We start from the raw sequence: 17,169 nt of genomic DNA on the forward strand, positions 1-17,169 counted from the left end.
CGGTTCATCCTGTTTTCATGAGCCTAGCTTGAATATATAGCACCAGCAGCCATCTAGAGCTCTTGTGAACATAAAAGAACAAACAAAAACATGTAAATAATACTCTAATAGGTGGAAGAGCCAATGCTCAAACGATAGATATTTCCATCAAACCGTGACGAGCTATAAAACATTTTGAGCCAAACTAATTTGGTCCACGAACAATCACTCGTTGGTCTCAAGTACTTTTCCAAAATCTTAATCCTTCCTGGCAATAAAAACCTTCCTGTCCTGCTGTAAAGAGCCAAAAGAAGACCTCACTGTTCACAAAACAGCAGACACAGCAGTTACAGCTCTATAAGCCTAAAAATATTTCTTAGGCAAAGCAGTTTCCAGCTAACTTTTTTTTTTTTTCTTGATTATGTAAACGCTACAGAAATCATTAAGGGAATGTTCCATTTATCGTTTTGTGAACATGATAGGAACTTAATTTTTTAAATGTTCTCTGAATGCTCTGAAACAAGTCAATGTTTAAATAACGCTAAAATGTCCAACTGAACATCTCAGACAAAAACATTCCATGAACTATGTATGTATAAATAATGTTTACATTTTGAGAACATTTGAGACCAGATAATTTTGAATGAATGTTCTATTAAAGTTACTTGAAGAATATTTGCCAGATCCTTGCCAGAACGTTAGCCAAGGTTCTGTGAACATAGGGTTATCAGCAGCATTGCTTTAGCTGCAATATGAGTGAATTATGAATTTTAACATGCAATAAAGGTCATGAAAGATGTGATGCACAGCCCATCTCCAAGGTCTTGATTCTCATTAACCAAAATGTTTTATGCAAAGTGACTTTTTTGACTTAGGGTCGGAAATGAACCAGGGCTATGAGCAAAAATGACCTAAAAAAGTGACTTCAGATATAAATTCATCAGATATTTCCAATGTGCAACTGTCAAACTTAAGACAGTGATTCAATTAAAATGTACTGTGAAGATAGGCAGTATAAAGAGAGCTGAACATATGGGCCAGTCAGCTGTATTTTGTCCTCATATTACACAGATATTTTGATAGCCTATTCAATTTTATTTTCTAGGCAACAAAATCAAATACTCTAGGCATAATTGATCAGACAGAGATTTTATTTTATTTATGTCAATTGATTCTTGACTTTTTCTCAGGGAAACAAATGTGATTACAGTAAGCAGTGAATCATCTCTTGCATGGTTTAAACCAGAGACATTTCAGGTTATACCACCCCTTTAAAAGCCATACTGGTGGCTGTGTTGTCTGTCCCTGCGAAGGCTACGAAACCAGTTTGCAAGGAATTTCATAAAAACTGTCAAAACTGCACTCAAAAAAATGAACTTTCACTGTTGTTAGTTTCACTCAAACCATCCTTGTTCATATTACTTAAAAAACTCATGTAACTACATGAACATAATTTATCTGTGTTTCTACTAAAAATGAGTATTCTCAGCATTACTTAATAAGTACGCACAAATTAATGTTGACATCTGAAGAGATCTATAGTTCCCAGCATGCTTTGCAAGGGACTGCATTAAGAGAGAAAATTAAGGGATTAAAGGAATTTCATGTGTTTTTCAGGAAAGGGAAAGATGTCGTTAGTTTATGTTAGTGTTTAATGTGCAGTTATGTTGGACATTTAGAGGAGTTTCTGTAATGTTTTTGAATTTTGTGGTTACCATTATGCAGAAGAGTGTCGAGATCATTTATTAAAGTAAATTAATTCAATAAATGTGTTCACCTTACGTAATAAACATAACATTATTAAGTAAACTTCACATATAAATATTATGTAACAGTGACATTCAAATGATTTGTATTTACTCAAAGAAATGTTGTCAGCTTTACTTGAATTTCTTTTGTTCATACAACTAAATTGTTATGTGTACAGATTACTCAGTTGCGTGGAACCACTTGACACTTCTTTTTTAAGTAAATCCAACAATTAATTTTTTTGAGTGTGTATGTGGTAATGCTGGAGCTCATGTGTAACTGAACATGCAGGTTGCTAAAGATAATAATTATTAATCCAAATAAAGATAAAAGCAGGATTGATACAGTTAGAGCTACTATTCCATTATAGAAATAATCTGGATTTTAATATTTATCTATACTGAATACTCTCTCTTTGTTGTTATACTGTGTCAAAAATGGATACTGTTTACAACTTCCTCCTTTTAAAGCAACAAACAGATTGCAGGATAAGCAGGATTTTGGCCTTTTACCTCAGACCAGTATTGTGGTTTTATTTTAATGTTAATAAACTCAGGGTATAAAGCTGGTTCATGTAAATCGCTCCAGGTGCACATGTGGATATAGACACAGTCAAAAACACAACTGTTTTGATTTTTGTGGACCAAAATAATTGTCATTTAGAAGTATAAAAAATTTGAGCAACAAATAGACTAGAAGTAAACAGAAATTTATGGCTTAATTGGTCATGAGACACACTAGACCGGACAAAGTGCATATGACAAAATGTGACGTTTTCCATCTAGCATGCCATAAATATATAACTTCAACCTTGACCTATTTTTATGAGCGTTTTGATGACATCCAATGAAACATTTTATTTTTGTTTTTCCTTTGAGGTGCATTTTACCCAAATCATCAATATAATCAAACTATAACCCTGGAAAGGGCATAGAAGTCCTCAGCCGCACACATTTCTGGTTAGGAGATGTCACATGTGAGGCATGGTGTTGGTTTATGCTGTTGATAAAAGCAGTCATACCTGTCCTCTGCTGTCAGGAAATAAAGGGAATCTTAACAGAAATCTTGATTGGCGTCCATAATTATGTGTAGCTTCCGTGGTGGACGACAGCCGTTAGCTGTATTGTAAGATAGAGGTATGTGTTTCAGTAAACACACATACACTCCCCCTCGACTCTGAAGCTGTTGAACCACATGCTCTTGTTGGTTAGACTCATATTCACATGCATGACAAAGCAGCCAGTACCTCCACCTTTTCCAACAGTACTGTATTCTTTTAGATGGTTGACACAGGTGAACTTGTGGTCCGTATAACATTGTCCCCATATTATCAGATTGGCCTACTCTGTGTTATAATGTGGATCAGTGGATCATGAGATATGCCATTACACAAACATGCACCTCTCATTCACTGAAAACCATTGGAGAACAGAGAGCTTAACCTTAGACTTCAGGGGAAATATTTAACAAAAGTATAATTAGTTTTGGTCATTAATTGTGAAATGAATTACTATGAGTGGAGGATTTCCCCAAACAGTTTTTCAACTCCTAAAAGAAAAAATGCCCTAAACATTGAAGTAACATTATTATTTATTTATAAATCATATTAGCTGTATAAAACTGCTGGAGGTGAGGAGCCTGCTAACTGCAGAATTTACAATTCAATTTTTTATGATTATTATAAAATACATTAATTCAATAAACATACACTCTAAAAATGCTGGGTTAAAAACAACCCAAGTTGGGCTGAAAATGGACAAACCCAGCAATTGGGCTATTTTAACCCAGCAGTTAGGTTAAATGTTCGCCCAACCTGTTGGGTAGTTTTATTTAACTCAACTATTGTTTAAAAATTACTGTATAGCTTACTTAAAGGGTTAGTTCACCCAAAAATGAAAATAATGTCATTTATTACTCACCCTCATGCGTTTTTAGTACATTAATGGATCTTGAGAGAGGAAATGTCATTGCTGGTTATGCAGGCCTCACTGAGCTATCGGATTTCAACAATTTTTATTCCAAAGATGAATGAAGCTCTTATGGCTGTGGATGAGGGTGAGTAATAAATGACATTATTTTCATCTTTGGGTTAACTAACCCTTTAAAGCTGCAGTCCATAATTTCGCCTCTTTGTCACCATCTCTGTTTGAAACCTGCAATTGCGGTTGTTTGCGGAATTATTATCTTTATGTTCTTTGACTTGCGCTTCGGCACGGCTCCTCAACGCGGATGAATCTGATGTTTGCTGTCAGTCACCTCATTGGTGTGAATACAGTACTTCAGAATGTCATCTGAACAAGTAACATGTCTGCCACTTTTGTTTTGACCCATTGAGGGGGGAAAAAGCATACCAATGGTGATTAAATTTAATGATCGCTTAGCTCATATCAAGTCAAACTGTGCAAATTATTATTATTGTTATACTTTGTTCTCAAATTGTTAATGTTAACAACATCAGCATTGCATTTAAATTTCTGTAAAGTCTAATCTCTAACGTTAATTTGTCATACCGATACCATACAATCCGCCATCAAAATGATAAGTTTAATTATTGCAGCTGCTGTAGGAAAGGCTATTGATCTGCCTCACATGCGATATAGCTAGGGTGACCATACTCGGCCCAGCAATGAGATACTCAAATGATACTCGAAGTTTACTCAAAGTTGCCTTATAATTTCAATACATTTAAAGTATGCCTCCTCTGTATAGATAGAAAATTGTTATATTACAAAATACTATCCATAACCAAAGACACAAATTCAGATAGGCTTCTCAGAGGTTACTCAACATGTTTTATTTTGACAATTTTAAAAAATAACGAATGAAATAATGATAGAAATAATGTCTCTTCTGTATTAGAAAAATAAATAAATACCTAAAAAATACCTCTGCTATATTAGCAATCCAAATTTAACAAATAGCTCTCACAAACGTACAAAAACTAACAAAAAATATATATCTTTAGTTTTCTTCTTCATCCTTGTTTTCCTCTTCATCCTGTTTTTCTTCCTCATCCTCCTTGTTTGCCCATTTATATTTTGCTGTAGAGCTGATCTTTCCCAGCAGTTTTTTGTTGCTTAACAAACAAGCATGAAAGTTATAAAAAAAAATGTATATAGGCCTATCAGCTGTTACATCGCAAGGTACAAAGGAAGAGCACTTTGAGCTGAACTCATTGTAGACGATAGCTGAAGGTTGCTCTGCTGTTACACGAAGTATCTGTTATTTACAGACGACTGCACAAATCATGCATACTAATGAAAACATTATAAACTGTTACCTAGAAGTAGTAAACAACTGTAGTTTAGGCATAAATCAGCCGCGACGCTGAGAATATAGTTACCTTTATGGAATAATCCACTAATGTTTTGAGATACAATGTGAACTAATATTTGCACGTGCAATCGCGCATGTCTGCGAAACTTATTTATATTAATGTATGCTCCGCCTCTCAGAATCTCAGAAACCGAAAATCTCGTAACACCGGTCAATTTAATGGCCCAATGAAAAACAATGAAAACCAGGACATTTTCAAACAACCAGGACGGCCAGGACAGGACGTGAAAACAGGACATGTCCTGGGAAAACAGGACGTTTGGTCACCCTGATATAGCTAGCCTACTAGCTGGGACTTGACGCAATGATGCAAAGACAAACGGCAACATGCTCGAATTTCCCGCGAAAACCCACCAGTACCACTCGAATTAGAAAACATTATTACAAGCTTACCGTTGTGAATCGGGCTAAGGTAAGGAGATAGTTTTGAAGACTGGCTGCATGGTTATGCTCAAAAATTGATTTTGGATAATTTTTAACCATAAAAAGTTGGACAGCAGCTTTAAAATGAACCCAAAGTATGTTAGAAATGTTCAACTTGGGTTGTTTTTAATTCAGCATTTTTTAGAGTGTAGCTTTTAATTGCCATTTTTAGACTTCCTGCTCTGTAATGCAGGTCCAGGTAACTACATTTTATCACATTATTCAATATCATGATAGTAAAGAGATGGCAAATACTGTCTGATTTTTTTTATTTTTTTTTTTAAGAAATAGAATGAATATTTGAACAAACAAACAACATTGATCCACAATAACAGATGGGAATTTAAAACATCTTAACACTCTTAATGGTGGTTTCAGTTGAGTGGACATTGAAATAAGAACATTTCACAACAAATAGTTCTGATTTTTTTTGTTTTTGTTTTTCCTTATAAGGAGTTGATGTATTTTATCGCAGATTTAAAGTCAGTTATAGAGTCAGAACTGCCTTTATTTAGTCCCATCGGTGTTTCACAGGTAATTGGGCAAGCATTGTTGTGTGATCATGTGAGACCTTCAGAGAAGTATCGGCCATGCATTCTCCACATTCCTGCGGAATGAGATGCAGAGGAATGACAAGTGGAGGACTTGATATTGACTATTGGGGATTAGGTTATATTAGATGAACAGATTACCATCAGTTTGGCTCACTCTAGGTACTTTGTTGTCATTGTCTGTTTACATGTACAGGTTGAATCGCATTATAGAATGAATAGAATCAAGAGCACATCACTGTATTGATTATTCTTTCAGAGATGTTTGTGATTGTTTTATGAGGCAAAATGTATTGGATTATCTCATCCCATTTTTCTTTTCTAAGCAAAATTCTGTGAAATCTCAGACTAAACATGAACTTAACCAGTCCTTTTTGCCATAGACTGATATTTGTGCTTGTGCTACTCTATAACCAGCATAAGAGAGTCAGCATTTGCAGGTATTCTCGACAATTCCCAACATCTTATAATGCCATAAAACCATGCAAGCAAACAACTTCATTTTATGATGCATTATCAATTTTTCCATCTCTTCCCTATACTAGAGTGGCAAATTACTGTAAATCATACCTCTGTTTATCTAATGCTAACCAGTTAAGAACTCATGAGAAAGAATTTTAAAGACAAGACGACTCAAATAAAGAAGAATGTGTTCATATAATAATGATACTAAACCTCATACAACAAAATGAGACTCTATTATGCGAGATGTAGCTGACCATTCATGTGTTAGCTTTTGCTAAGGCTACAATGTTTGCTTTGGCACTGTTATGGTAGCTTTCTTGTCTGCACATTGACTAGACCAACATGTAAAACTAGCTAACTATATCTTCATACATTCTAGTGAGCAGCCCATGTTTTTGACAACTTTAGGCAACTTTCTGAAGGCATGTTTGCTGATTGCAGTCTTGTGTGAGAAGCTAAAATGCTAATTTATGTGTGACTGCTTTAAATGTTCAGTGTTAAGTAGCTAAGTGATTGGGGAGGACTGATCGACAGAGAAAGAAAAAAAAAAGAGGATGGGCAGATGAAGAGAATGGAAATGTTATACTATGAATATGCTTTCCTTCATCCCATCCCTCCTCCTCCCCCGTCTCTGGCACTCCCTCAAGGCCATGTTATTGTTCCTGCCTATCAGTGTCATTACCATAGCTAGTGCTGAAAGAGAGTGGTTAAATTGAAGCAGGTGAGAGTGGACACGAGACACAGAGAAGGAGCGCGGCAGGCACCGGCAGCCCACCTGCGTTCTGCTCCACTTTTAACAGACTCCTAAGAGGAGGACATTGCATTATCAAGAGGATTGCTGACAGCTCCAGAGCTGATAATGCATTTGTGTCCTTAGGGAGGCAAAGTGATGAGAAGATAAAAGAGGAATCACTGGAACAGGGATAACACTAGAGCTCAAGTTATCAGAACAGGTAAGAACATGTGCAATGTTTGTCAGCCACATGTGGCGGTACTTCAGCTGATATAGAGAGGGGAAGCCATTTGGAAATGGAAGTGAACTGAAGAAAAACTGGATGGGTTACTCAATACCCTAAGGGACGTTAACTTTAACTGTCTATTGTGTGATTCTAATCTCTGGAGAGATTAGTCTGAATAAAGACTGGAGATTAATATAGAAATATAATATATCTGAAAGAAAACTCCAGATCTGATTGAGAATAAAGTATGGCTAGTATTTCAATTTTTTTCAGTTTTAGAGGAGGTTGGATTGAAAATAACAGGGTGCACGACTAAAGTTCATTAACTGGTAGTCAAAGTTGTGAACTCAAACTGTTATCTGAGGTCTGATAAAACCTTTACAGTGTACAGTGCAAGCATAACAATACAGTAAAAATATCTGATAGCCTAATTATAAAACCAGACAATATATGCTTGAGATTAAAAAATAAAAATAAGATGTTATAAAAAATGTACATGAAAAAATCAAATCGTTTTAAACACTAGAAGTGAATTTAGGCATCACAATTATTAAATTATTCACATTTTGAAAGATTAACTTGAAATTATTGTTTGAAGGCAAACGTACAAATAGGGGAAGTGTGCATGAACAATTAAATATCCAATATAGACCACCATATCGGTATCGGTCGGTATATGTTCATTTTTAATGTTATTGTTATCTGCCCAATAATAAAAAAAAAAAATTGGCCGATATATTAAGGTGATAAATAATTGATTATTTCCTTCAGCAGAGACAGTTCAGATGCACACTGTTCACCATGATAGTTTTGAATTGCTTAAAATATGATTGGATATGCAGCGCAAGTCAGTCATATAGGCTACATAAGATTATAATGAGAACATTATAATGTGCATAGGATATAGCTTTTAATGGTGAAACTTTTGTCTTTATAATCAGGCTTTCAAAAATTATATAAAAAAAATTAGATTTAAATTTATTGGCAAATATATCGGTTATCGGCTTTTAAATATAAAGAATTATCGGTTATCGGTATCGGCCAAAATGTTCATATCGGTGCATCCCTTAAAAAAATGCATTTGAGATTTGGAATTATCAGGGGTTTTTTATCCTTCCAATTTTGCTGTAAAAACATAAAGACGTTGACAAACTGACAGAATGTTAATGAAGCTGTTTATATGTAAATGAAATCAGGAAAACCAAAATCTCTGTCAATAAGGGTTCACTTACAGTAAACAGTTTATGACCTTTCCCTGATAAAAGGACATAATCTGTGCATTAGCTTGCAAAGGTAACTGCAGTTTTGTCCTTGGGCTTCAACCTAGACATAAAATCAAATTAGTGGAGCTCCAGTACTTTCAAACCCCTCCTTATCTTCCCTAATGGCTCGTGTTATCAAACAGAGGGTCTGCAGGTGTGAGGGTGTCATATGGAAGTTCAAACATCAGGGCACACTGCACACGGAGAAGGAGAATCGGGTCAAGAACATTGTCAACTCTTACTGTGCCTAGGGAATAACAGGGGCGGTTCAGTTAATTAATAACGATGAACTCGTGCACTAATGACGGTCAAACAGTTATATGTTGAAGTGTAGATCGTGAAAGAAGATAGAGAGAAAGGACTGAGACTGCAGGTGCTCTCGAGGCCATGGCTCTGAGTCTGGGGGTTTTACACAGTGCTGAGAGACTGGCTGCCTGGGCACCGGCCTGTTCTCCAGGAATGCCAAAGCCAGAGCAATATAATGGAGAACAAACAGGAGCATTGTGCAGTGCAGGGATGGAGAAAGAAACACACACACACACATACACACATGCACGAGATGCCCTGAAGGGTTTGTGAACAGGCCATCTGCTCTCAACCAAACCCCTGCCTGAACCTGTGCAGCAACAAAACCACTTAAAAGAGAGGCTGGATTAGATGCACATATTATTTTGCTCAGGGTGGGCTCTGAGAAATACTTCGGTGTATTATACAATGTAGTGAGCTGTAGAGTCACCTTGTTGATAAAATTCTTCTCGTCTCCAAATGCCAAGACCAGTGGAGCGATGACTTTTAGAGAGCCTTAGTGCGCTGAAAGAGTTTCTGAAGGACAGTGGTGCTGACGCTGGCAGAAACAAGGACAACAAAGCAGTCTGTGTCTTACCAACGTTGTAAGCATGTGTTCTTGACCTTTTCTAAACTTCTGTACACCCTTAAAAATAGATTATAATTAGAACATTTTTACAGCTTAATGCCCCAGAACCTTATACATTTTTGATTCTTCAGAAAACCAAGAACTTTTGTAATAAAATAAAAAAAGTAATGTAGCGACAAAATATTCTTGATAAAAATATGGGTCTTGATAAGAATATGGTTCTTTGCTAATCCTAAAGAGCTGCAAAGAACCATTAAAAGAATGTTTTTAAGAACTTTTTATTGTAGATATCTTTAGAAAACACCATGTACTGGTGCATTAACCCACACTGTAAACCCTAACGCTCAAAATACTTAATTCGTTTGAGTAGGACAAACTTAAATTAGTTAACAAATTAGTTTCAGTTAAATGAACTGTTATGAGTATTTAAAACTTTCTTTTACTTTTGAGTTCACAGCACTGACATATTTCAAGTAAACTAAACTGTTTTGCCCATGCTTTGACCATGGTGCTCAAAAGGAAAAGTAAATGCTAAAAACAAGTGCTATATAATGTTGTTTTGTGCAAGATTAATGGTAAGGGAGATTTAGTAGTGATTAATGTTTTGTTATGCTAATTTAGAAGAGTTGGTCATGGTGACAAGTGCACTGTAAAACTAAACAGTGAAATTAATTAAATGAAATTAGTTTGTTTCACTCAAATAATAATAAAAGTTCATTGTACTTAACAGAAAAAAAGTTGTGTGAACTCAAAATTTCATTGTAGCAAGGTGAACTTAATATGATTGAGTTGAGTTGCAGCAGATTTCTAATTCCCAGCATGCTTTGCATCAGACTGTATAAAAGTTGAAATTAAGTGTTATTTTGTGTGTTTTTACATAAGATTAACATAAGGAGACATAAGTTAGTGTTTAATGTTGTGTTATGTTGGGATTGCCAGTTATTTGATTGTTAATGAGAGACACCTGTGCACCACACTGGCCTTGCTCCACTTCCATGGCTCTCGGCCCCGCCCCACTTGTCACAGAAAAAAAAAAAAATGTAGGTTAACTTAAATGTTTAGAGGTAATAAGTTTCCTCAAATGTTTTGAGTATTCTGAACTTATTGAGTTTTACAGTGCAGAAACCAATACTGATCTGGAAAAAAGGAAAGGTAATCTCCTAAAAATTGTATAGAAGTTCAAAAAACCCAATTAAAAGGAAGAACCACTGAAGAACCACTATTTTTGTGAGCATATATAGTGGTAACAAGGTAATGCAGGTGGGCAAATATATTTGTAACAGTGTATGCACAGTAACAAGCTTTTAAGTAGAATTTTACTGTGTAGAACTGATGACCAACTCAAAGTCAGTTAAATTCAGTTAAAGGGCAAAGAGTCAAACAAAGGCATGTTGTTAACTTTGAACCTGTCTTCTTGTTCAGGCTTGTTCTGTTTGCCCTTTCTGTTTGCACAGTCTTGTCCATACAAATGCGTATTCTCAGTGTTGTCCATACACAAACATTTGTAAATCACCTGGTGGTAAATGTTTACTTCATGAGCTGTGCCCTAGTTCTGCTCTTAAGCCTATAAAATGAACCTAGAGGTGACTTTTAGATGTTTGTCTTGCTTGTTCTAGTGAATCTGCACAAGGAAGCGAGTGGAAGACCATAATCCTGTGAGATGGAGCCGAGCCCAGTGGTGTGGCACACCCAGGGGGTCCTGCTGGAAACTGACCTGGAGAGGGTGAGCTCTCATCCCGAGTGCTCCATCTGCTTCAACACCTACGACAATGTCTTCAAGACGCCAAAACAGTTGGACTGCACGCACACCTTCTGCCTTGAGTGCCTTTCCCGCATCATGGCTACCTCCATGGACCCTCAAGACCCTAAAATCTCTTGCCCCTTCTGCCGCCACCCCACTACCATCCCAAAAAAGGGGCCTCCAGCGTTGACCACCAGCCAGGAGGTGCTGTGTCGCCTGCCAGTCCACCAGCAGCAGGAACAGCCCGTGTGGATGGACGGGGAGAGGCTGTGCTACCAGCGACCAATAGACATGCCAGGCCTGCCAGCGTTCTGCATCTGCGTCGATATTGGGGCCAGTGGGCAAAGTGGCGTATCTTCTTCCCAAACTCGACCGCGACTTGGGCTTCTGGAACGGTTGATGGATTGGAAACGTTTGCTGCTCTTTATATTCCTCATGGTGTTGCTGTTGGGGATCGTTTTGTGGCCCCTGCAGTGCATTGTCACGACTGGCTCCATGCGTTGTTCATCCAATAACCTGCAGATGCCTACTACTACAGCTTCTACTACCACACTCACATCAGTAACACGTAAGTGAGACTGACGTCTAGATTGATGTCGGACTTGCAAAACCAGGTTGTCCGTTTAGACCGTTTACATCCGTAAGTCCTTGCCAAGCCTGTTGGGTGCTGAAGGAGTTACAGCAAACAGCAAGGCTGCAGTAAAGACTGAAGAACTGCATTGGTATCTTTATTATCAGAATATGTGAATGAGTGTCAAAGCCAAGTCAGTGCACAACAAAATTGATTGATGGCTAAATGTCTGCCTACATTGATCACATTTAAAAAAAAAAAAAAAAAAAAAACAGCAGCAAAAACAAAAAAAATTGAGCAAATGTAAAAGTGTGGTCACGTTAACGAAAAACAAGGACAAGGTGATACATGGAGCACCACTCACATAGAAGTTACTTTCAAACCAAGCAGCGTTCTGTTGGCGAATTAGTGTGACCAACATGAACACAAGTGAAATCTGCATGGGGAACTCTTTCGCCGTCGCACAAAACTCCCAATCGCATGGATTTCTTTTGAAATGACTGGATTTTGCCCACAAAACTTCAACAAGTGACAGTAAATGTGAACTTAATCCAAAGAAAGCTGAATATTTTCTACATTTGTATATTTGTTTATATATTTTATTTGATTGTATTCCATTCCATGACATGTATTTTGTTTAAAAAATAAAAAATAACAGTTCCTGCAAACAGCACAAGGAAGTTCAAGGAATGGGGTCAGCGAATGTTTTTCAATTTTAATAGGTACAATATTCATGATATCACTGATAACACTGACAAAAGACAGGAAAGGCAAACAGATTCACGTGGCTCTAATTTATCACTTCCTTCTCTGGGACGGTTAAACGAACACGCCTCAAAGAATAACCGTCTGAAACCTAAGCCCTCCAGCGACGTGTCCTGTTAACTCACTCCCACGCCCACGTAAACTACTCCACCGTGTGTGTTTTGTAGGGATGAATTATTAGCTTCCCACACCTAGGTGTTTTTATGAGAAAATGAATGTCGAGTTGATTATTATTAAACCCTGAAGAGACGAGGAAACTATAAAGAAGAAAGGAAATAATATATGGGTCAGCAACTGTTTGTTTTTGGCGTAAGGTGAAATGAGTCAAAGACAATTAGTTGAAAGTTCCCAGTGTATGCTTTATTATTCAATATCTAATCCTGAATTCTCATTTGAGACGCAAGTCATTACATCAGCTGTATTTTCCAGGGCAGAAGGCATTTTAGGCTGAACCAGTGCAAGAGGGAACACAGTCTTTACCACACAAGGACAGTCAGCACAACACGATTCAGATCAAACCTACTGATCACCAACTGAGATTAAAAACACTCACCAACATAGTATTCAAGTAAATTTAAAGAGAAGACTTCAAAATTATGATAAAGCGAGCAGATAGTTATATACTGTAACTGTTGATGTTTTGTATAATAATAATAATAATAATAATAATAATACATGTTAACAAATCATACTAAAACAAATATGCTAAACAGCTGTGAATATTTCCATGACTGTATTAACAAACAAGTGAAATGTATAATTTACAACAAATCAATAATTGACCAAAAAAAGAAAAGATCTATAACGCAAAACACTACACTGATCAAGACAAAAAAGAAAACTCAGAACAAAAGGACATTCTGGCAGCCCTGGACACTATACCTTTCAGCAGTTCAAGTCTTAATACGTAACTCAATTTTTGACCTTTTACCCATTTTCACAGAGGCAAAAATAAAACAAATTTTAACAGCAAACGAACAGCTTCCAAGCTTTCAGATGCCAGTAGCACATTGCTCTCACATGATCAGGTACATAAATCACAATTAAAATTCATTCAAATCAGTCAGTCATTCCAAGGACAATGATTATCATATGCAGTGACATTGCTTTTACTTCCAACAAGGTCTAACAAACTGGTTCTCTAGTAAAAAAAACACAAACATCTAATCCTTCCAAGTGCAAAAAGCAGACCCTGGCCTCCCTCAAACACGTACGGCATCTCTTCAGCTCACGACATCACAGATCCCCTCATGTGACCAAAACCAACGGCACTTTCACAGTCAGACGCTGCGATTAATCACATACATGTCCTGTTTTATTTAGGCCAACATGTACACTCATTTTTTTGTTGTTGTTTTTAAAAGAAGTCACTTATGCCAAACGAAGCTGCATTTATATGATCAAAAATACAATCAAAACTGTAGTATTATTACAATTTCAAAGAAATCTTTTCTATTTGAATATATTTTCCATCAGAAATCATTCTAATATGCTGATTTGATTCTTAAGAAAAATTACTATCAATGTTGAAAACGTTTGTGCTTTTGTGGAAACTGATTTTTTGACAAATAGAAATTATTATATAATATATTATTATAACAGAATATTTAAAATAGAAAACTTTTGTAATATTGTAAATGTCTTTACTGTCACTTTTGATCAATTTAATGCATCCTTGCTGTATTAATTTCTTTCAAAAAATAAAATAAAATTCCAATAAGGTCATCGTACTATCGATGCTCGTGCCCAAATAAAGAAAATCTTACTGACCTTAAACATTTGAATGGTACAGTAATTATAACATCTTATGACATCACCGCTGACCTCACCCAATAATAGCCGCGTCTGGATTACAGCCATCTTTTAAATTACTTTTTTCGTCCTACACAAATCTATTCTTTAATCTTAGCTGAGGGCCATCTGGCCTGCCTCATTTTTAGCTGAAGTCTCCACCGAAATCCCGTTCACGTCAAAGGCTCGGCCGACATCCTGATGTGCCCCCTCCTTTGTAGATCTTTAGTAATACCACGTTTTTCATTTTACGTTATTTCATTCAAAGGCCTCCTCAGTGCAATCACAACCCACTATGAAGTAAAGAGCTTTATCGGGCTATCTATAACACCGAAAAACACACATACCCTGTTTATATGTGATAAAAGAGCTTAATGTGTCTCCTCTGAGGAAAATGTGGAATAATACAGTCAAAAAAAAAAAAAAAAAGAGAGAAATGCATTATATTCAAAAATGCCAGGCCTAGATTTCATGATCACATTCACAAATATCACAACAAAAGATAAAACTGCTCTAAAGGAATCATAGTTGCAAATAAAACGACAAAAAACGAATCTAATAAAGGCTCATCTGACGTTTTCAGAACAAGAAAGTCTATGCCTAGAGGGAGGAGCCCGCTGAGGAAGAGGCAGCCTGATTGGTTGATAAGCCTTTGATTGACAGTAGCACTTGTCTCCCTCCGACTGTTCGTTAGCCTGGAGGTAACGCTCAATAAAAACAGCATCAAAGCAGAAGCTTTCACAAATATGATGTACAGGCTGCTAATTGGCACATACTGTATAGATTCAACCACACTGTACCAAATCAGTCCGTTTAAAACACCTACTTACATAGAGTATCCAATTCGTTGGTCGAACTTTGACCAATCACCTCTCATATCCTCTGAAAAGAAAAGGGGGATTCTTGAGTCCCGGGCGGAGTACTTTTCTTCTTACATCACTGTGCCGCGAGTATCACTCAGCAGAGCGCAAATGACCGCTGCTTGTGAGAAACTGAGAGATATATATCAGAGTTCTTTGGTTACAGTAGACGACATCCAGTAGACAAAGCAAGGTCTGGAAACAGCCGTAGACAGCATGGAACGAGCGTAGCTTCATCCAAAGTTATGTCACTGAGTGTAAATATTCATTTTTCAAATATATTTCACACATATACAAACTATCATGTAGCTTAATGCAGTGTAGGCTTGTTAGATTAGAAGGGGGGAGCGAAAGCACCAAGTCACACCCTCTTTGCGGGAACAATTTCGGCTGCTAATCAGGCACTTGATTTTGGAGTGTGAGTTTCTCAGACGTAGTCAGTCAGGAAATGAGGAGGAGCCGTTGGAGATCTCGGTGGAATCTCCAGCTGAGCGGCGTCACCTCAGCGTAGGTGCTGCTTGTCCCCCCTCCAATGCCATTATCCAGTGTCGTTCTGTGATCGGGTGCTTCTGCGCACCTCTGCTGGAACTGCAAAGCAAGGGATGAGAACGTTTAGGGATGCATTGTCTTAACAGTTGTGTCACTTTCACACTGGTGAACTACATTGGTTGCTATAGTGATAATGTAGGCGTCAGCATGATGCCAAATGACTTCTACAAAGGCTGAGACAGTGCCAAGCATTCAGTATAGAAAGAGAAAAATGAAAAATTTTAAAGAATTTTTGACACATTCCTACTTTTTATCCCCAGTTATCTAGAATAAAAATTTGCCACATCCTGAAAGACAAAAAACCTATTTGTGTGATCTAAAATAACACTATTCATATTTATAAAAATAAATGAAACACAAACCACATACGGATGTGACTTGGATCGGTTTGTGTTAAGTCTACAAATAACTAAACAGATTTTAGTCTGATATGTCTACATTTGGATTTTGGCTGTCAGTGTGAACAAAGTCATAGAAAAATTTAATATAATACATCATTCCTAATCCTATGAATTATGGGATTTAGAAGACCATTGTGAAAATCTATTAAATAAATACTTGTTCAAATATCAATAGTCATCGGTCATAAACATATAAATCAACATACAGTACCATTCAGAATTCGGTAAGACTTTCTAAGGCTGTATTTGTTTGAAAAAAAAAATACAGTAAAAACACCAATAATGTGAAAAATTATTACAATTTAAAAGAACTGTTTTCTATTTTTATATATTTTAAAATGTCATTTATTCCAGTGATGGCAAAGCATCATTAGTCCAGTCTTCAGTGTCACATGATCCTTCAGAAATCATTCTAATATGCTGATTTGCTGCTCAAGAAACATTTCTTATTATTATCAATGTTGAAAACAGTTGTGCTGCTTAATATGTTTGTGTATGTATAGAAAACTGATTTTTTTTTTTAAAGATTTTTTGATAAATAGAAAGTTTGAAAGAACAGCATTTATATGAAATTGAAATCTTTTGAAAAAAAACAAAAAAGATTATTGTTATTTTTAATAAAATGTATTGTTTTACTATTAGTCTACTATTATTTAGATTTTATGTTATGTATTTATTAATTTCTACAGTTGCTAACCTTTGAAATCATCAGTGGTTTTTTTGTTTTCTTTTTTTTCTCTCCATTTTAACACCTATTTGCCACCTGATGTCACCTGTTGGAGTTTGGGTTCCTTGCCGCTGACGCCTTTGGCTTGCTTAGTTGGGGACACTTGACATTTGACTTGACATTTGATATTCAACAGTGCTTTGATCTGCCTGCATTGACACTATTC

The 17,169-nt window shown here is 36.4% G+C and overlaps 2 protein-coding genes across 3 annotated transcripts in view; one reads left to right on the top strand and one right to left on the bottom strand.

The window, feature by feature from the left end:
* Positions 1-6,982: 6,982 nt before the first annotated feature.
* Positions 6,983-13,619, top strand: LOC125260387 (RING finger protein 223). The gene is made up of 2 exons (XM_048178717.1): positions 6,983-7,456; positions 11,215-13,619. The coding sequence occupies exon 2, from the start codon at positions 11,259-11,261 to the stop codon at positions 11,913-11,915; it is 657 nt and encodes a 218-aa protein (XP_048034674.1). The 5' UTR covers positions 6,983-7,456; positions 11,215-11,258; the 3' UTR covers positions 11,916-13,619.
* A 754-nt stretch (positions 13,620-14,373) lies between these two features.
* ptpn11b (protein tyrosine phosphatase non-receptor type 11b) overlaps positions 14,374-17,169 on the bottom strand; it is a 34,123-nt gene continuing 31,327 nt past the window's right edge. For both annotated transcript variants that reach the window (XM_048177952.1, XM_048177953.1), the window contains exon 16: positions 14,374-15,914. The gene's annotated coding sequence lies outside the window, so the exon portion shown is untranslated. The remainder of the gene's footprint in view (positions 15,915-17,169) is intronic.

This window comes from Megalobrama amblycephala, linkage group LG24 (genome assembly GCF_018812025.1).
Source record: "Megalobrama amblycephala isolate DHTTF-2021 linkage group LG24, ASM1881202v1, whole genome shotgun sequence".
In the NCBI taxonomy this organism is placed as follows: Eukaryota; Metazoa; Chordata; class Actinopteri; order Cypriniformes; family Xenocyprididae; genus Megalobrama; species Megalobrama amblycephala.

Bases quoted from the DNA above. Each gene is read 5' to 3' on its own strand.
- LOC125260387 (XM_048178717.1), top strand. From the start codon at position 11,259: ATGGAGCCGAGCCCAGTGGTGTGGCACACCCAGGGGGTCCTGCTGGAA.